Below are 21812 nucleotides of genomic sequence, written 5' to 3' on the forward strand. Positions count from 1 at the left end.
CTCTTTGCGACGATGGAACTCTCCAGGCCAGAATACTGGAGTTGGTAGCCTTTCCCTTCTCCAGGGGATCGTCCCAACCCAGGGATCAAACCCAGGTCTCCCGTACTGCAGGCGGATTCTTTGCCAGCTGAGCCACAGGGAAGCCCGAGAATACTGGAGTGGTTAGCCTATCCCTTCTCCAGCGGATCTTCCCGACCCCTGGAGATTTACACAAATTGCCTATAGAGCCATCACTCAAATTCAGGAAACAAAAACGCCCCGCCTGCTGTCCCCACTCCCATCGGCTTTGCAGTTCCAAGGTGGGATTTACACAAATTGCCTATAGAGCCATCACTCAAATTCAGGAAACAAAAACGCCCCGCCTGCTGTCCCCACTCCCACCGGCTTTGCAGTTCCAAGGTCGCCTTTTCAAGAGGCTGAGCCTGGCCTGACGCACTGCGCAAGCTCGGCCGTAGCGCACGGCGGGAAAGGGGCGGGGCCTACGCGACTGTTTCGCGTCCAAACTGCTTTTAGAAGCCTCGCGTGGCGGGCGTTCCTGAGCTGCGATTTCATGGGGTCGCAGAGTCGGACACGACTGAGCGACTGAACTGAACTGAAGCCTCCTTAAGCGGTTGTGGCGTCGATTTATTCCTGTGCTTTACCAGAGGCGAGCGGAGAGTTTCGCCAGTCAGAGGGAGGAGGATGTGTCCGGGAGAGCCGGGGATCTAGGAACCCAGCCTCGCCTGTGGATGCAGCCATGTGGGGGTCGAGAATTGAGGGTCAGTCCCCCTGGCTAGTGTTTGTCGTCTCGTTTAACTTTTCCTCAGAGTCGGGGCGTCTTTGCCCCCACTTTCCGCGTTTCTCGCCGCCTACTACCCCTGCGCCGTAACTGCTTTTCAGCCTTGGGTGTCTCTCTGCGGCCTCCGTTTCTGAAACATTTCTTTAGATCACACCTGTGGCTCTCCCTCGTTAAGGCAATTATGTTTTCAAACTTAAAAAATCTTGGCCCTCCTTTTGCAGATAGAGTCGTACACGGGATGTTTGCTAAGAGAGATTTTCAAATTATAAGGATTCCGTGATTAATTCCATTTGAAATTGGAATTAGATGAAGGTGCAGTCTTCATCATTTTATTTCAGTATTTTGCTTTAGTGTACAAAATTGAAAGTAACTTGGTTTCATGGATGGTTACGTTTTGAACTTTCTCAGGTTGCAGCCTGATACTTTTCAATTAAACTGAACCGAAAGCTCAAAAGTAGGTAAGTGGAGGGTTCTCTAAGGGTTGAATCACTAATAACATCTGACGATAGCTTGTATTTCTCACCACAAATATATGACAAGACGCCCCCGAAATGTATAACACGAATTATATTACAGTTAGTCCTGATAGAATCAGGACTCAGCACTTTGCCCATCTAAAATCTTAATCTTAAATCAAGAGTATTAGAGGAGTAGATTCCTTTGCTAAATAGTGAATTTACTTCTTGGATTTTCTGTGAATGGACATACACAGTTCAAAACCCAAAAAGGATAGGTCCAAAGCTGTAATCTTCCTTCTTAGTGGTACATCAACTGTATTCACCTGGATGGAAAAATTATTTTCTATAGGTCTCTGTAATTTAGCACAAATGCTAATGCTTTCGAGGTCTCCAAAATACCTAACATTTAATGTGTAACGCAGTTGAGTGTATCCTAGGATTTTATTAGTTGTTTTTTTTTTTAAGTAAATTTTTACTTAAAGAAACGAACTATGAATGAAATGGTTGCTGAATCCCAAAAGCTTAAGTTCAAGGTTTTTATATTCAAGTACTTTCCTGATATGACTCACATCTGCTTTTCTAACCTTATTTCCTTCTTCTCGGACTCTTGCGTTTTATCTCCAACAGTATCTTCCTATAGCATAGTGAGTTAAGGAAACAGGAATTTTTGGGTTGCCTAAGTAGTTGAAACTCAAGTGGTACAATCTGGGAGGAAAGAACCTCTGAGATATAAGCCCCCCCAAATTTGCAGACAAATATTCCCCCCCTCCACTCTTTGGGCTTCCCTGGTAGCTCAGATGGTAAAGAATCTGCCTGCAATGCAGGAGACCTGGGTTCAGTCCCTGGGTCGGGAAGATCCCCCTGGAGAAAGGAATAGCTACCCACTCCAGTACTCTTGCCTGGAGAATTCCATGGACAGACCATGGGGTGGCAAAGAGTTGGACAGGACTGAGCAACTAACACTTCCACTTTCCACTTTTTAGCTAACTCCTGAACTGCACATCTACAAAACAAGACTCAAAAAAACCTAGCAGAAAACAGCAGTTGGGAGGATAAACACCTAAAAATAGATTACAGTAGCTTTGCAAAGCTAGGAGCAGTTGAAATTTAAGCCCAGCTTCTTTGAGACCCCATGGACTTTAGCCTACCAGGCTTCTAAGTCCATGGGATTTTCTAGGCAAGAATACTGGAGTGGGTTGCCATTTCCTTCTCCAGAGGTAGAGGGGACTTGGTAAAGATGTGGACTTTCAGTTGAGATTCCATGGTTGGGGGAGGGGGAGCAAACCCTAGAAGTAAAGGTCACAATTCCTAAGAGATAACCTGGAAAGTGTCCTCAGGGGTAGCCTTAATTTTAAAATTATTGCCAGTGGCAGGGTTTTAGCATGCTAGAAGCTATTCTGATAGGCCTCCATTTATCTTGTCTAAGCATATCTTATTTTTAGTTCTCTCCAATTTGATGAAATCCAGAGCTGAATTGGTTTAGAAGCTGAGTAGAATTTGAATAGGCAAAAATGACTTTGCAAGTAGGAGAAGAGTAAGAGCAGAAGTATAGTGGGGAGGAATGAAAAGATTAAAGTGACTCAGTTTGAAGCATCAGGTTTGATGAAGTTTATATCTTAAGGAAAGAAAAAAAATGTAAGCATAGAATTATTCTTCTGAGTCCCTTTGGGCCCCCTCTCTCCCCCTTTAGTGTCTAGTGTTCATCTGTGTTATACATTAACCAGACCTCCCCAAAAATGGGAATGCCTTCTGGCATTTATTATTATAATACCAATATATATAATGGCCAATAATGTTATTATAATGCCAATTATTTTTCCCCCCTCTAGCAGTGGAATTCCCTAAAAGATTAGCATTCTTTCCAAGCTCGGTGAGGAGTCATGGTGACTTCCTGCTCACTTTCTACGTGCTTATCTAGACTTTGTATCTTTGATGACCTTTATGTAAAGTGTCAGTGTGTCATTTTGACATATGATCCTTTGCTTGAAAATGAATGTGATGGTGCCTTCATCTCCTAACAGATGAAACCGTCCTCAGCGCTTTCTGAAAGACTTACCAGTTTATAATCCTCAGTTCAGTTCAGTCGCTCAGTCGTGTCCGACTCTTTGCGACCCCATGAATCACAGCACGACAGGCCTCCCTGTCCATCACCAACTACCGGAGTTCACTCAAATTCATGTCCATCGAGTCAGTGATGCCATCCAGACATCTCATCCTCTTTCGTCCCCTTCTCCTCCCGCCCCCAATCCCTCCCAGCATCAGAGTCTTTTCCAGTGAGTCAACTCTTCCCATGAGGTGGCCAAAGTATTGGGAGTTTCAGCTTTAGCATCAGTCCTTCCAATGAACACCCAGGATTGATCTCCTTTAGAATGGACTGGTTGGATCTCCTTGCAGTCCAAGGGACTCTCAAGAATCTTCTCCAACACCACAGTTCAAAAGCATCAATTCTTCAGTGCTCAGCTTTCTTCACAGTCCAACTCTCACATCCATACATGACCATGGGGAAAACCATAGCCTTGACTAGATGGACTTTGGTTGGCAAAGTAATGTCTCTGATTTTTAATATGCTATCTAGGTTGGTCGTGATTTTCCTTCCAAGGAGTAAGCGTCTCTTAATTTCATGGCTGCAGTCAGCATCCGCAGTAATTTTGGAGCCCAAAAAAGTAAAGTCTGACACTGTTTCCACTATTTCCCCATCTATCTCCCATGAAATGATGGGACCAGATGTCATGATCTTAGTGTTCTGAATGTTGAGCTTCAAGCCAACTTTTTCACTCTCCTCTTTCACTTTCATCAAGAGGCCTTTGAGTTCCTCTTCACTTTCTGCCATAAGGGTAGTGTCATCTGCATATCTGAGGTTATTGATATTTCTCCTGGCAATCTTGATTCCAGCCTGTGCTTCTTCCAGCCCAGCGTTCCTCATGATGTACTCTGCATATAAGTTAAATAAGCAGGGTGACAATATACAACCTTGACGCACTCCTTTTCCTATCTGGAACCAGTTCGCTGTTCCATGTCCAGTTATAACTGTTGCTTCCTGACCTGCATACAAGTTTCTCAAGAGGCAGATCAGGTGGTCTGGTATTCCCATCTCTTTCAGAATTTTCCCCAGGTTGTTGTGATCCACACAGTCAAAGGCTTTGGCATAGTCAGTGAAGCAGAAATAGATGTTTTTCTGGAACTCTCTTGCTTTTTCCATGATCCAGCAGATGTTGGCAATTTGATCTCTGGTTCCTCTGCCTTTTCTAAAACCAGCTTGAACATCTGGAAGTTCACGGTTCACATATTGCTGAAGCCTGGCTTGGAGAATTTTGAGCATGACTTTACTAGCGTGTCTTGAGAGTCCCTTGGACTGCAAGGAGATCCAACCAGTCCATTCTAAACGAGATCAATCCTGGGTGTTCATTGGAAGGACTGATGCTAAAGCTGAAACATTCTAAAGGAGATCAATCCTGGGTGTTCATTGGAAGGACTAATGCTGAAGCTGAAACTCCAATACTTTGGCCACCTCATGCAATGAGTTGACTCGCTGGAAAAGACTCTGATGCTGGGAGGGATTGGGGGCGGGAGGAGAAGGGGACGACAGAGAATGAGATGGCTGGATGGCATCACTGACTCGATGGACTTGAGTTTGAATGAACTCCGGTAGTTGGTGATGGACAGGGAGGCCTGGCGTGCTGTGATTCATGGGGGTCACAAAGAGTTGTACGCGACTGAACTGAACTGAACTAGCGTGTGAGATGAGTGCAGTTGTGCGGTAGTTTGAGCATTCTTTGGCATTGCCTTTCTTTGGGATTGGAATGAAGACTGATCTTTTCCAGTCCTGTGGTCACTGCTGAGTTTTTCAAATTTGCTGGCATATTGAGTGCAGTCCCTTCACAGCATTATCTTTCAGGATTTGAAATAGCTCCACTGGAATTCCATCACCTCCACTAGCTTTGTTTGTAGTGATGCTTTCTAAGGCCCACCTGACTTCACATTCCAAGATGTCTGGCTCTAGGTGAATGATCACACCATCGTGATTATCTGGGTCGTGAAGATCTTTTTTGTACAGTTCTTCTGTGTATTCTTGCCACCTCTTCTTAATATCTTCTGCTTCTGTTAGGTCCATACCATTTCTGTCCTTTATCAAGCCCATCTTTGCATGAAAAGTTTCCTTGGTAGCTCTAATTTTCTTGAAGAGATCTCCAGTCTTGCCCATTCTATTGTTTTCCTCTATTTCTTTGCATTGATCACTGAGGAAGGCTTTCTTATCTCTCCTTGCTGTTCTTTGGAACTCTGCATTCAGATGCTTATATCTTTCCTTTTCTCCTTTGCTTTTCGCTTCTCTTCTTTTCACAGCTATTTGTAAGGCCTCCTCAGACAGCGATTTCACTTTTTTGCATTTCTTTTCCATGGGGATGTCTTGGTCCCTGTCTCCTATACAATGTCACGAACCTCCGTCCATAGTTCATCAGGCACTCTATCAGATCTAGTCCCTTAAATCTATTTCTCCCTTCCACTGTATAATCATAAGGGATTTGATTTAGGTCGTATCTGAATGGTCTAGTGGTTTTCCCTACTTTCTTCAATTTAAGTTTGAATTTGGCAATAAGGAGTTCATGATCTAAGCCACAGTCAGATCCCGGTCTTGTTTTTGCTGACTGTATAGAGCTTCTCCATCTTTGGCTGCAAAGAATATAATCGATCTGATTTCAGTGTTGACCATCTGGTGATGTCCATGTGTAGAGTCTTCTCTTGTGTTGTTGGACTGTGCTATATATATAAAGTAAATCCTTGTTTTATTTATGAAAGAAGGTGTTAGTCAGTTGTGTCCAACTCTTTGTGACCCCATGGACTGTAACCTGCCAGACTCCTCTGTTTATGGGATTCTCCAGGCAAGAATACTGGAATGGGTTGCCATTTCCTTCTCCAGGGGATCTTTCCAACCCACAGATCAAACCCAGGTCTCCTGCATTGCAAGCAGATTCTTTACTATCCTAGCCACCTGGGAAGCCTGTTTTATATAGAGAGGTTTGTATCTTTTAATCTCATCCTCCTAATTTATCCCTCCTTCACCTCTTTCCCTTTTAGTAACCTGTTAAGCTTATTTTCTGTGTCTGTGAGTTTGTTTCTGTTTTGTGTATAGACTATTTGTTTTATTTTTTAGGCTCCACTTATAAGTGTTTTTGTCTAACTTACTTCACTTAGTATAATATCCACTGCTGTTGCTACAGATGGCAGTGTTTCATTCTTTTTATGGCAGAATAATATTCCACTGTATGTACCACATCTTAAATCAGTTGTCTGTTCATGGGCATTTGAGTTGTTTCTGTATTTTGGCTGTTAGTGCTGCTGTGAAGCATGTATTTTTCGGATTTAGAGTGTTCATCTTTTGCTAATATATGCCTGGAAGTGGAATTGTTGGATTATGTGGAAGCTCTGTTTCTAGTTTTTTAAGAAACTTCCATACTGTCTTCCATAGTGGTTGTACCAATTTCCATTCCCACCAGAGTATAGGAAGGTTCCCTCTTCTCTACAGCCTGTCCTGCATTTATTATTTCTACACGTCTTGATGATAACCATTCTGACTGCAATGAGCTGATACCTCTTTGTAGTTTTGATTTGCATTTCTCTAATAATGTTAAGCATCTTTTCATGCCTATTGACCATCTGTGTGACTTCTTCAGAGAAATGGCTAAGTCTTCTGCCCATTTTTTAATTATGTTATTTGGTGTTTTTTCATATTGAATTGTATGAGCTGTTTGTATATTTTGGAAATTAAACCATCATTTGCAAATATTTTCTCTCATTCTGTATGTTGTCTTTTCGTTTTATTGATTATTCCCTTTGCTGTTTAAAAGTTCTTTAGTTTGATTAGGTCCCCTTTGTTTATCTTTGCTTTTTTTTGGCTTTGGGAGACTGATCTAAGAAAATATTGCTATGATTTATGTCCAAGGTGTTTTGCTTGTGTTCCCTTGTAAAAGTTTTATGGCATTGTATAATTGGTCTTTAAACCATTTTGAGTTTACTTTTATACATGGAGTGAGGGAGTGTTCTGATTTCACTTATTAACATATAGCCAGCCAGCTTTCCAAACACCACTTGCTGAAGACTGTCTTCTCCACTGTGTTTTCTCACCTCCTTTGTCATAGATTAGTTGACCTGTTCCACTGAGCTATGTGTATGTTTTTGTGCCAGTACCATGCTGTTTTGATCACTGTAGCTTTGTAATGTAGTCCAAAGTCTGGAAGTATTATGCTTGCAACATTGTTCTTTGTGTTTATGTTTCTGTATAAATTTTGATATTATTTGTTCAAGTTCTGTGAAAAGTGTCATGGGTATTTTGATAGGGATTACATTAAATTTATAGTTTGCTTTAGGTGGTATGGCCATTTTAACAGTATTCTTCAAATCTAAGATAATGAGATAGCTTTCCATTCCTTTGAATCACGTTCCATTTTCTTTATCAATGTTATGTAGTTTTCAGTGTATAGGTCTTTCGCTTCCTTGGTTAAATTTATTCCTTAGAGTTTTGTGAAGGGGTTGACATCGTATCAAATGGGATTTTTTTTTATGTGATTTTATTTATTTATTTGTCTCTAACCTTTGGCGGCAGTGGGCCTTGGTGGCCTCACCCAGAGTCTCCCTGGTTGTGGTCGGCAGGGTCTGCTCTTTTGTTGTGGAGCACAGCCTTCTCTTCGCGGTGGCTTCTCTTTCTGCAGCACACAGGCACAGTCGTCACAGCTAATGGGCCCCATTGCTCCTTGTCACGGGGAGTCTTCCCGGACCAGGGAATGAAGCCGTGTCCCCTGCATTGGCAGGCGGATTCTCATCTGTTGCACCGCCAGGGAAGTCCTTTTTACTCTCTTTCTGACACTCATGTATTCTTTTAAAAATAATATGAATTTTCTGCTTCATAATCTATCCCTTTTTGGTTTAAATTAAAATTTGTTTAATTAACTAGCAGGAAGATGTTCCACATTTATTCTGTGACTATTAATAGTCTCCAATGTATATGTTGAACGGTAACCCACTCCAGTATTCTTGCCTGGAGAATCCCATGGACAGAGAAGTCTGGTAGGCTACAGTCCACGGGGTCGCAAAGAGTCGGACACGACTGAGCGACAGAACGGAACGGAATGTATATGTGGTTTAGCTGTGGTTTGGAAAGATGGATGGGATTATGTTAAAAAGAGGTCTCTAGGACTTGTTACTCCTTTGTTCATCTTATTGAGAAAGGAAGTAATGAATTTGTTGTTCATATATGTCTTTTGCACTTTTTGGTTTTTTAGTAGCTAAAGAAGTGTTATGTACCATTTTCTTCTGTCTCAAATGTATTTTAGATTAGTTACATTTTCAAGGTACTTTCTATTCTTTGCCTGTGTGATGACTTGACATGTTTGAAGGAATTCCTCGATATTCTATGTTTAATTGATCTTTAAAGTTAGTATAGCACATTTACTTTCAAGTGAAGGGGGATCTACAATCTAATGGTTAATTTCTAGTGAGTTTTACTTTACCGATTGTATATAATGCTCAAATGGACTGAGCAGAGGCTGGATGAGTTTTTATTGCACTTCACCATGAGGCCTTATTTAATTTTCTGCCTACAGATAGGAGATTACAGTAAAAGCTGAGTTAAAGATCAGGGTGAGGTTGGTAGTTGAATTCCAACCTCAAAAAGAAAAGATAGTGACAGAACTTGGGGATTTTCAACATACTAACTCAGTATAAAACCATAGACCTGAAATTATTCCAGTAAGAACTTTAACTTAACCATATCTCTTACTTATCTCCTGCCCTCCGTAGTCATTATTTGTAAAGCAGAAAGAGTTTCCTTTCCTCATGGAGGTGGTAAAAGAAGAGGAATCCAGGGGACTTGTCCTCTGCAGTGAAGATTAGGAAGGGAAAGAGTTCCAGAGGATTTAGAACCGAAGGTGGCAGCTGCAAGAAACATGGAAAATAGGCCAAGAACCGCCTGCCAATCCAGGAGGCGTAGGAGATGCAGGTTCAAAAAGAGAGAGAGACACACAGGTTCGATGCCTGGGTCAGGAAGATACCCTGGCAGAGGGCATGGCTACCTACTCCAGTATTCTTGCCTGGAGAATCCCATGGACAGGGGAGCCTGGCAGGCTACAGTCTGTTAAGTGGCAAAGAGTTGGACACGACTGAAGCTACTTAGCATGCAAGGAAGAAAGGAGAATGCAAGGAACAAGTCTGTCTTTGAAAATAGAGGCCTTGGGACGTTACCTGAAAACTGGGTTTATCTCTCAGTGGTTGTCAATCCAATAGACTGTTGGGAGAAGGAAATATTTGTTATTACTTACTTCCCTGGTGGCTTAGTGGTAAAGAATCCACCTGGTAGTGCAGGAGATGGAAGTTTGATTCCTGGGTTGGGAAGATCCCCTGGAGAAGGAAATGGCAACCCACTCCAGTATTCTTACCTGGGAAATCCCGTGGACAGAAAAGCCTGGAGGGGTACAGTCCATGGGGTAGCAAAGAATCAGACGAGACTGAGCACATATTCACGCAGCAAGTAAGGAGAACACTGGGGAGCTTACCCAAAGCATTGTCTCCCCAACAGCAAAACTGGGAAAGTTTTAAACTAAAGTGAAAGAAAGTGAAGTCGCTCAGTCATGACCAAGTCTTTGCGACCCCATGGACTGTAGCCTACCAGTCTCCTCCGTCCATGGGATTTTCCAGGCAAGAATACTGGAGTAAGTTGCCATTTCCTTTTTCTTCTTTAAACTATGGGTACATGTATATTCACAAAGGGGCTTGAACAGAGAAAAATTCAGCATAGAATTGGAACAAAGTTCAGCTGAGCCCAAGGTTTAGTTGCTTGAAGTCTCAACGTCATCTTCCCACCCTCCAACTGGGAGGGAGCCTTAGTTCCTGTGGACCTCAAAGGTATTATTCCCTTGAGGAACCAGGACCCTGCCCGCCCACTGCGGCAATGCTGTTTCTTGACTGCTCCTCCCTTGTTTCAGCATTCCCTCACGTGGCACTTGTGGTAAAGAACCCACCTGCCAATGCAGGAGACATAAGAGATGTGGGTTTGATCCTTGGGTTGGGAAGATTCCCTGGAGAAGGGTATGACAACCCACTCCAGTATCCTTTCCTGGGAAATCCCATGGACAGAGAAGCCTGGCGGGATACAGTCCATAGGGTCACAGAGTAGGACACTACTGAAGTGACTTAACACACACACACTAGTGTTAAATTGTCTAGTTCAACTCATTAATTTTGGACTTCCCTGGTGGCTCAAATGGTAAAGAATCTGGGGGCCTGGGTTCGATCCCAGGGTCGGGAAACTACCCTGAAGAAGGGAATGGGTACCCACTCCAGTGTTCTTCCCTAGAGAATTCCATAGACAGAGGAGCCTGGCGGGCTACAGTCCATGGAGTTGTAGAGGGTCAGACATGACTGGGCAGCTCCCACCAGCACCAGCAAGATCATTAATTACCAAGACCTGCTGAAGGGCAGGCACTGAAGCCAGGCTTAGATCACAAAATGGTTCTCTTACCTCAAGAAAGCCACATGTGGTTCTCTTTCTCCAGGGACTCGACTCTATCTGCTTTGCACAATCAAAATGCTCCTGTAGTTCCTCAAAAGTTATAAAATGGGAGTTCTTTTTTAAGCTAAATGCACAGCAATCTTTTATATTTTGATTTTGGATATTAGCTACTGTTGAAAAAAAATTCAACCCAATAAATTTGAAGATCTAATCAGTTTCATTCAGAAATCTGACAATATGCCATCTAGTGAATAGCAGGATATTCAAGGAGCTATACAAGATGGAAGGTTTTATAGGCATAAAGAGGGTAGGGTAAGGAAGCTAAAAGAGTAGGCTAGTTCAGACAATGTTTTGGGCAGATTACCTCATTAGTGCTGACCAAGAAATTAACTGACTGGCTTAAAATTTCACTGTTTGGAGAGTCTGAAACTGCAGTTCAGTTAGGTATTAAATCTTGATGGGACTTAGCACAAATAAGTCCATCTTGGGCTTGTTGTTTCTTCTTAACACTGTTTACCAAAAAGGAATTGATGGGAGGCAGGCGGCATTAAGTATAATGAGAAAATAGATTCAAGACATAATTATTTGATCCAATTTGGTGATTAGATTTGAAGACTTTGGGAGAAGAGGAATTTATGGCTGTCCCTAGATTTCTGGCCTGGAGAATTGGGTATATACAATAAAACCATTTCCCAAGAAAGACAACATGTTTGAAGCAGGCTTATGGGGATAATATGAGAATTAAGTTGTTTTTTTTTTTTTTTTTGGCTGCAGTGGGTCTTCATTGCTTCATGCAGGCTTTCTCCAGTAGCAAAGAAAGGGCACTACTCTTTGTTGTACGTGCAAGGGCTTCTCACTTCATTTCAATGGCTGCTCCTGTTGCAGCATGCAGGCTTCGGTGGTTGCAACTCATGGGCTTAGTAGCTGTGGTGCACAGACTTAGTTGCTCCTCAGCATGTAGAATCTTCCTGCACCAGGGATCAAACTGGTGTCCTTTGCATTGCAAGGCAGATTTCTTAACCACTGATACACCAGGGAAGCCCAGAATATAGTTTTAAGTCTCTTGAATCTGAGGAATGCCTGGAACATTCAAGTGGAGATATTTAATAGGTAGTTGGTTACCTGGGCTAGATCTCAGGCATAAAGAGGGAAAGAGCATATAGATGATACTTGAATCCCAGATTGTGCCCATGAGCAAGTGAGAAGAGTCCTGAGGAATTGTGCTTAGAGGAACACGGATATTTAAAAGCAGGTGAAGTAAATGAGAAAAAGACTGGCAAAGTGGTTGGAGGAGAAATAGGTCTTGGAGTTATGAGAGTCAAGGAAGGAGAGAATTTCAAAGACAAGAGAAGAATTGGTCAGAGGGAAGGTGGTAGCTTTAGAACCTGGATTTTTTTTTTTTTTTAATGTATTTAAATGCTTCTGTGAAAGGAACCTGGAGACACAGGTTTGATCCCTAGGTCGGGAAGATCCCCTGGAGGAGGAAATGGCAATCCACTCCAGTATTCTTGCCTGGGAAATCCTATGGACAGAGGAGCCTAGCAGGCTACAGTCCACGGGGTCACAAAGAGTCAGACATGACTGAAGCGACTGAGCATGAGAGGAACCAATAATCAGGGGAAGGGGGCACCTGAAGGAATAGAAGTAGAGAAGACTAGTCTTTATGCCAGAAGAAGACAGAGGTTTATTTACTGGAGAAGTGTAAAAAGCAAAGCTATATTGTGGAGTAATGGATGAAGGAAAGGTACTGTGAAAGAACCTTTTGTGCCTCCAGAAAATTACTTTATTTGAAGGAACTTTTAAAAATCAGACTCTTCATCAGTTCATAATTTATTTTAGGAATCCGGAAACTGTTTCCCAAGGGAAAAACCCATTAGTTTGGAACTAGAGGATTTCTTTGCATCAGATACTAAGATGAAAGAATCACCAACAAATGTTGAATGTGACAAGTCAGTGGCAACACAAGTGAAGAGGCTAGATGAAATTAAGGTAGAACCCGATAATACTCAGGTAAATATTTTACCTTATTTTCTATTTTCCATAATAGCATTTAACTGTAAATTTTAGTTATACAGATGCTAGTTTATTGGTTGAAAATCTTAATTCCTTCCCCAAAGCAGTTGACCGATAATGTATAATGTGTGGTTAAGTGCCATAATATTCATGTGCAAGAATGTGAGAGAAAGATGGACTGTTTGGATGTGGGTATTGGGTTTAATTTTGAAAAGATTGCTTAGGGTATTATGGGTCTATCTAAGGTTAGCACATATTTGTTTTCATTTTTCTTAACTTGAAACAATACGAATAACTAGTTATATGCTTTTGTGCTACTATCTCTATTAAGTAATAGAATTATTTTGTACATTTTAAGTACTTAGAATTTGTCTTTGTTTATCCAAATTAGATTCATTTTTATCCTTAAACTTTTTTAGACTTATCAAATGCTAAAGAACCTATAAAGGATAAATTAGGTCAAGCTGTAAGCAGGGCTAAATTTCCTTAGATTGTTTGTATATGAACCTATTGAAATTTACAATGAAAAGCAATTTCATTTTAAATTTACTTCTAGTATTCTGTTTAGAAATAACATAAAGTAAATTAGTACCAAGTAAAGGGTATGACTCCCATTGGGTGGCAATGGGCAATATTAATATTGTCCATTTAAGAAATACCTGTTACTTCTTCAGTTCTTGAACATTCAAAGACATAGAGCAAGTTAAGGTTGATTGCCTGATGCTCTGAAAAAATCCTGCTTTGTAAGACTCATTCAGCCCAGTCTAAGAATTTTTGTGTTTAATGTCTTTATGAAGACAATTAGCTGTTAGTGATCAGAACAAGAAGGGGAAATAAGGGGACATTATTGAGTATGTCTACCCTCTTTTTGTAGTAGCTGCTGAGGGACTATGTTAAAAACTTATAAAGTCGTATCTAGGTACAGTAGAAAATACTGCAATAATTAGTGTTACCAGCCAGAAGTCAACAGAAGGGGAGTATTTACTTATATACCGTGGTTCAATGCAATAATACAATTCACTGAACAGACTTGAGCATAATGTATCATTTTCTATTGATTGGTTGATGGTTTTCATTATTTTCAACTTTTTTTTTTTAGGAGTACTGTCAAGCCCAACAGCCCAAAACTCAGGAGAATGACCTGAAAATAGACTCTGCGTTTTCAGACAGTGGTAATAGAATTACTTAAGTTAATCATATTTATTCTGACGAATATGATAGCCAGTTTATTCTACTTTTTTAGAATGCCCTTGAATAGTACATTGATTGTTTTGGGTTTTAAGTCCAGGAGAAGTAACCTCTAAAAGACAGTGAAAGAATGCATACTTAATTTTATATAAATACTAATTTTTTCCTTCCTGTTTTGAATTTATAGCTCCTCAGATGACTGCAGGCATTCAGCTTTCTCTGGCATCATCTGGCATGAATAGGATGCTTCCTTCAGTTTCAACCACAGCTGTTCAGGTTTCCTGTTGTGGTTGTAAAAAAGTTTTTCAAAAGGGACAAACTGCTTATCAGAGGAAAGGTTCTACTGAGCTTTTCTGCTCCACACCGTGCATCACTGAATACATTTCATCTGTCAGTTCACCAGCTCTTCCGAAGAGAACTTGTTCAAACTGCTCAAAGTATACAATTCTAAATTATGCCCTCTTTTACTTCCCTACATAGGTCTTGATCAGAACGTTGATTGTAATTTTCTTTTTTTCTGAAGTAATTACCTTGGTTTAGGGTAAAAAAGCTGCTTCTGCTTTTAGTTCCTGTAATGGATTGTTCAGAAGTAGTTTTTGTGTGTGTGTTTATTAAGAGAATTGCAGAAATTAAAACGATAGGAGTTGTGTTTCTCTTTACCTTTAAATAATGTGACTTCCAAAATTTATTTTCCTCTTGTTTACACTGGAAATTCTCTACAATTGGGGTTATTGTGTGCCCATTCTGTTTTATCATTTAACTATATAGGAAGTAACTTACTAAAAAATTAATCATAATAAGTTACTCTTTGACCTTCCAAGGAGTAAAGTTTTATAATGCTTCTCTTGTAGTGGCAAGTGAAGTTGTTTCATAATTTTCCTTTGAAAAATTGAATGGCCTTCAGTAAACATAGATGTATGTATGTAGTCTTAAGGTTTCTGTGAACTATTATTGGAGTCTCTTGCCAACTTTTTTACTTATGTGAGACAATTTAGGCAAGGAGAAAAGAAGTAATAGTGATTTCATAACATCCAGAATTTTGAACTCTACACTGGTATATATAAAGGTTCAGTGCTTTGAGAGTCATATGGTATTATAATTCTGGTTTGTTATTTCTCATTAAATGCTAGTGTTAAACATTTTAAATGTTCTTTGTTTCAGAACAAGAGAATACATGAGCCACCAGTTTTGCCACTAAATATGATTAAATGCCTTTCAAATAGTACCTTGTTTTGGAATCAAATTGCACGATCTGAATCTTGCTTCCTTAGTTCACATTTTGATACTACATGTGATCCCTGAGTGGCTTTATCAACGTCATCTGGGAGCCTGTTAGAAACGTAGAATCTCAGGTTTCCCCAGGCCTATTAATCAGAACTGCGTTTATCCCCAAATGATTCATACACATGCCAAAGTTCAAACAACATTGAGAACATCTTAGTATTCCCATCTGTCTTGTTAAATGTACATAAGAATTATGGTCATTCAATAATATATTTAAGTGCTCAGAACAATACTGGCATGTAATAACCCAGGAAATGTTGACTATCGGTGGTATTCTCTGAACAAACTCACAAACTCTTTACATTGGTTGCTTTAGCTCCTCATTTGGCTGCTGCTTCAGGAGTTAGCCCTTGCTTCATCTTCCTCCCCAGAATTCTACTCACCTTTTCTCTTGTGCTTTGTAAACCTTTTAACACTGTACTTTGTTCTTTTTCTTTTTTTGCTGTGGGCTGTGTGGCATTCTCTTCAGCATGCTTTCTTTCTCTGCAGAATCATAAAACTGGAAGGGACCTTAGAGATCAGCCTGTTCAAACATTTTCTTTCGGTTTTGATTAAACTGAGGCCCTGAGAAGTTAAGGCAGCATGTTCCTGTGCTTGGAGTTTATCCGTTACACATCTTCAGCAGAGCTCCCAGGCAGATTGAAAAGGGTGAAGCAGGAAAGATTTAGTGTGTAAGTTGTTCTTTAAGGCAAAGAAATCCAATATGAACAAAAAAACACGTTTTAACTTTCTTTGGAATAAAAATGTTTTGATACAAAATATTTAATAGGTTTGGTGGAAAGGTAGTGATGCTTAGTCTAGGAGAGGCCATCCATTGTTCCAATAACGTGTACTTTTTTCAGAATTTTTTATTCTGCGTTCATCTGTGTTCATTAGCATCTTGTATTGATATGTAGTTCTCAGAATTTTTAGCTGATTACCAGTTACCAATGAGGTTTTTTTTTAATAGCAGTGATTTAAAATCTGTTTTGTGTCAAAGTAGGTTTTTTTTTTGAAAATCAGTTGATTTACAATGTTGTGTTAGAGTCAATGTAGTTTTTATTCTGTTTCATGAGCCAATTGAAAGATAGCTTTGAAAATGACATTTTAAATCATGTTAGAAAGATAAGACCCTTTATTTATTTGGCCATACCTAAAGGAGATCAGTCCTGGGTGTTCACTGGAAGGACTGATGTTGAAGCTGAAACTCCAGTACTTTGGCCACCTGATGCGAAGAGCTGACTCATTTGAAAAGACCCTGATGCTGGGAAAGATTGAGGGCAGGAGGAGAAGGGGATGACAGGATGAGATGGTTGGATGGCATCACCGACTCAATGGACATGAGTTTGGGTAAACTCTGGGAGTTGGTGATGGGCAGGGAGGCCTGGCGTGCTGCAGTTCATGGGGTCGCAAAGAGTTGGACACAACTGAGCGACTGAACTGAACTGAACCACATGTCTTGCAGGATCTTGATCTTAGTTTCTTGATCAGGGATTGAACTGTCACCCTTGGCAGTGAAATCACAGAGTCCTAACCACTGGACTGCCAGGAAATTCCCGTTTGTTTTTTGTTTTTTTTTAAATAAGGCCTTAGTATGTTAGAAGCCAGCAATCTAGTATGCTAGTAGCAGTAAAAGCCAGTAAGCATTTTAGACTTCCATGTTTCTGCCAGTGCAGTTTCTTCTGCCTTCCTTCCCCTCTGGCTACTTTCTTACTATCTGAAAGATCTGCTTCAGATATCTGTACCCTTTATCTGTTCCCATACCGTTCCTTCCTCTCATTTCCCCCACCTACCACCCAGATAATTGTTCCATGGTCTGTGTTTTCATAGTGTCCATAACTCCCAAAACAGTTTTCATAAAATAATGTTCTTAAAGAATTGATATTGCTCCAGGTAGACTATGAACCTCTGGACATTAGGGACCAGATTATATTTATCTTTATATGCCTAGTTCCTAAACACTGTTAGGAACACAGTGAATCCTGGAAAAAATTTTGTCACAACTCAGATACCACATTTAGAGCTACAGCTTAAACCAGTAAAATGACTGGTGTTATGATAATGAAAACTGACCTGTTATTTTGGTGCTGTTTAAGGAGGCAGAAAGTACAGATAGTCCCCGACTTCCAATTGTTCTCCATGATGATTTTTTGACTTAACAGTGGTGCTAAAGCGATTCACATTCATTAGAAACTTACTTCAGATTTTGAATTTTGATCTTTCTCTGGGCTAGTACAATAATATGCAGTATGATATTCTTACAATGGGAGGCAGCAGCAGTGAGCCCCAGCTCCCAGTCAGTCATATGGTCACAAGGATAAACAACTCATAAACTTAAGATCATTCTGTGCCCCTACAACCGTTCTTTCACGTTTGGTACCATATTCATTAAGTTACATGATATATTCATCACTTTATAATAAGACTTTGTAGGATGATTTTACCCATCTATAGGTTGTTAAGTGTTCTAAACACATTTAAAGTATACTAGGCTAAGCTATGATGTTCTATAGGTTAGATGTACATTTTCAACTTATGATATTTTCAGTTTAAAATGGGTTTATGTGGACATAACCCCATCATAAGTCAAGGAAGATTTGTACACTGAAAATTTGTTAATATTGGGGTATTAAAGTAGTGTTGATTTCAGGAGTATTTCATTTGGAAAACTGTTATCTTTTGGTTTTTCCTGTAGTAGCAGTTCTCACGGAGAAGGCAATGGCAAGCCACTCCAGTACTCTTGCCTAGAAAATCCCATGGACGGAGGAGCCTGGTAGGCTGCAGTCCATGGGGTCGCTACGAGTCAGACATGATTGAGCGACTTCACTTTCCCTTTTCACTTTCACACATTGGAGAAGGAAATGGCAACCCACTCCAGTGTTCTTGCCTGGAGAATCCCAGGGACGGGGGAGCCTGATGGGCTGCCCTCTATGGGGTCACGCAGAGTCGGACACGACTGAAGTGACTTAGCAGCAGCAGCAGCAGCAGCAGTTCTCAGATTTTCTGGTTTCTGGATCCCTTTACACAACAATTTTTGAAGATCCAAAGATCTTTATGTGGATTACATCTAGCTATACATATATTGTGTTAGAAATTTAAACTGAAGAATTTTTAACTATTTACTTATTAACTCAATAAATAGTGCATGTTGACATAAGTATTTTTTTATGAAACAGCATTTTAAATTTAGTGAGCATTGTTTTATTAGTATGGCAAATTGCTTTACTGTCTGGCTGGGTTTTCATATCTGCTTCTGCGTTCAGTTTGTTACAAAATGTTGTTTTGGTTGAAGTCTAAAGAAAATCTGACCTTACAAATAAATATTTGGAAAAAGGAGGCTTGTTTAGCTTTTGAGTTAGTTGTAAATGTTTCTTGATACTACTTGAATGGTAGTTTCTTAAATGTTAGTTGTAATGTGGAATCTGAAACCACATCAGTGAATTTTTTGTACTGTCACCTGAAAATGTAGTGGTCCGTTTGTACTTAAAATGGTTCTTTTACCCGTGAATGATTTTTGCTGCATACTATCATCATTTGGACTGATTCCCTGAGGTATGCAGACTTCCACATGTTGTCACTTCATTATGCAGTATTTTAAAAATCACATTTGCTTTTGTTTTTTTGTAATTTATTTATTCATTTTTTAATTTATTTGTAATTATAAATAAATTACTCCTTTTTTTATTCTATTTTGACTTTTTTTTTTTTTTGGCCTTGCCCTGTGGCATGTGGGATCTTATTAGTTCCCCAACCAGGGATCAGACCAAATTCAGATTTTCTTATTTCAAGGCTTATGTTTCTACTATTTCACAGTTCTTCAGGTATATGAGACAAGGGGAGAATGTTATTTAAGGGCGTGGTTTAGGTTATGAAGAGAAAAAATAATTGTAAAATTTAATGGTATCCTTGTTGTTTATTTTTTAGAGACATTTTAAATCTAAAGGATGTGATCAGTATTCAGCTGGAAGATACTACCACTAGCAAAACTTTTTGCAGTCAGTCTTGTCTTTCATCATATGAAGGAAAAAGAAAGCCAGTTGTTACCATATGTACTAATAGCGTTTCAGCCAAGTGCAGCATGTGTCAGAAGACTACTGCTGTAAGTTACAATATTTCTTAACCTTTAGGGATGCTGATTATTCTGCTTAGATATCAGAGTTTTTACTGCATCTTTTTTTTTAATCCTAGATTCAGTACGAAGTAAAATACCAGAGCGTGAAACATAGTCTTTGCAGTAATGCCTGTTTTTAAAAATTTCACTCCGCTAACAACCTCATCATGAACTGTTGTGAGAATTGTGGAGCTCACTGTTCCACTAGCTCTTGTATGTTTCATATACTTCAAATGGAAGGACAGTCTCATTACTTTAATAGTTCAAAGAGTATTACAATATTATATTATTTATATATAAATATATATTATATTATCTAATAGATTAATCAGTTTCCTTTCATTTTAGTCATTACAACCTATAAGGGCCTTTTTTCTGGTTTTTAAGAAACCGCAAAAATGTGACTTTGTTGTTATTATAATATTTCAATTAAGCAATGGTAGTGGGTATATGTCATAGAGCAGGAATCTGAACGTTATTTTACTCTCTTAACAGAAACCAACCAGATCACTTCCATCTGTTCTTTGCAAATCATTGAAGCCCACAGATGAAATGATTGAGATTACCAATGACTTGGGGAAGACAGAGCTTTTCTGCTCTATTAATTGTTTCTCTGCTTACAGTAAAGCTAAGATGGAATCTTCTACAGGTATTATTTGCTTCGCAGTTATCAGAGATTTAGTAACTGTTGGAACAATGTTACTGCTTTCCCTGAATTTATAACTTTGATTCGTTGCCAAATTAAGCTGACTGAAAACAGGCAGTGGCTGGAGTTGAGGCCTGGGAGGGTGGGGAGGAAGCAGGGGGAAAAAAACCATCTAAAACTTGTTTCAAAGAAAGATTTTCCAATGTTTTTGCATGAAAGGAAGGCCACTTCATTACAAGATTTAATATTTACTTGTAAAGATTGTTGTATTAGAATACAGAACCTTCTACTTAGCCCTGCTTTATAAAAACAAGGCTCTGAGTTACATTTTTCACATGAAGCAGAGCTAGTTGAAAATACTGTGATGTTCGCTAATAGAAAGGGATAGATAATCCAGAGCCAACTATGTATTCCACCAAAGAGCCTCATATAGGACCAGTAGTGTTAATTTCTGGAGAAGGAAATGGCAACCCACTCCAGTGTTCTTGCCTGGAGAATCCCAGGGACGGGGGAGCCTGATGGGCTGCCATCTACGGGGTCACACAGAGTCGGACACAACTGAAGTGACTTAGCAGCAGCAGCAGCAGCAGTGTTAATTTCATAGACAGTAGAATGAACAATTCCCCTGGGGCTTATACATCATGCCGATGGACTTATTATAGAAATCTCTGCAATACTTAAGACACCAACCTAGCTCCTTCATATTGAAGTTGATGAATCCTGGAATGGTTAGAAACGATACCCATTAGGAGATCCTATAGGAATCTCTTTTGTGTTCTTCATGGGTAATTTCACAGTAAAGATTTCAAGCAAATAATATGAAAGGACTAAGAAACTGTGCAAATGTAAAAGATATGAAAAATGTAAATTATCAGTTTAATGTTGGTATTAATGTTATCCTAAAGAACCTGGCTATCTGTAAGCCCTAATAAAAAGTACTCCAATACTCAGCAATACTTCAAGCTATTAGATATTTATGTTATTCATTGAGGTACTTGTTATTAAACAGTGCTTTCTGATTGGTTGATTCTGCCTGGTTTGTAAGTCTTTTCATTTTTATCAATAAATGTTTCAGTGGTACGTGATGCTTCAACGAATCTCCCTTCTCCAAAGAAAGATGCAACTCCAGTTATAAGCAGTATAGTGTCCTTGGCAGATACTCATGATGCCCTGCCCATTGTGAATTCTGATGTATTACAAGGTAAAAATTGATGTGAAGATATTTGACATATACACTGTTTTGCCATACTTGATTATAAAATCTGTCTTATTCTAAGTTTCCTTTCAGTTGTCTAATATGAAATAATTATAGTTAATGATACTATTTTATAGATTATGGTGTAAGATTTTGAATTTATGCTTTAACAGGTACAGTTTCTTCAGTAACAGCAAATGTCATTGAGGATGTAAGTTTTATTTTTAATTGTTTTTGCTACTGCCTTTTTTTTTTAATTATTTATTTTTGGCTATGCTGGGTCTTTGTTGTTGCATGGGCTTTTCTCTAGTTGCTGTGAGTGGAGGCTACTCTAGTTGCAGTGCATGGGCGTCTCATTGTGGTGACTTCTCTTGTTGAGCACGGGCTCTAGGCACATGCGGTTCAGTAGTTGTGGTTCCCAGGTCCTAGAGCACTGGCTCAATAGTTGTGGCACATAGGCTTAGTTGCTCTGCGGCATGTGGGGTCTTCCTGGACCAGGGATTGAACCCGTGTCTCCTACATTGGCAAGCAGATTCTTTACCACTGAGCTACCTGGGAAGCCTACTAACTGCCTTCTTTTTTACGCTTTCCTTTTTTAAACATATTATACGTGTATTTGAACATATTCATTCCTGTTTTGATCCTGGAGCTCAAAAACATA

General features: G+C 39.7%; 1 protein-coding gene across 2 annotated transcripts in view; it reads left to right on the forward strand.

The window, feature by feature from the left end:
• The first annotated feature begins 483 nt into the window (after positions 1–483).
• The window catches only part of LOC129541052 (zinc finger MYM-type protein 1-like), a 31299-nt gene continuing 9970 nt past the window's right edge, over positions 484–21812 (forward strand). Inside the window, exons 1-8 of one of the 2 annotated variants that reach the window (XM_055402694.2) lie at positions 484–758; positions 12575–12745; positions 13848–13920; positions 14124–14373; positions 19124–19298; positions 19806–19959; positions 21032–21157; positions 21325–21362. In XM_055402694.2, the coding sequence (XP_055258669.2) occupies positions 729–758; positions 12575–12745; positions 13848–13920; positions 14124–14373; positions 19124–19298; positions 19806–19959; positions 21032–21157; positions 21325–21362 (1017 nt within the window). In that variant the 5' untranslated portion in view covers positions 484–728. Of the gene's footprint in view, positions 759–12574; positions 12746–13847; positions 13921–14123; positions 14374–14408; positions 15892–19123; positions 19299–19805; positions 19960–21031; positions 21158–21324; positions 21363–21812 lie in introns of those variants that run through there. The other variant, XM_055402695.2, reaches the window with a different exon arrangement.

This window comes from Moschus berezovskii, chromosome 4 (assembly GCF_049115385.1).
Source record: "Moschus berezovskii isolate FMDL1 chromosome 4, NW_MosBer_1.0, whole genome shotgun sequence".
Classification (NCBI taxonomy): Eukaryota; Metazoa; Chordata; class Mammalia; order Artiodactyla; family Moschidae; genus Moschus; species Moschus berezovskii.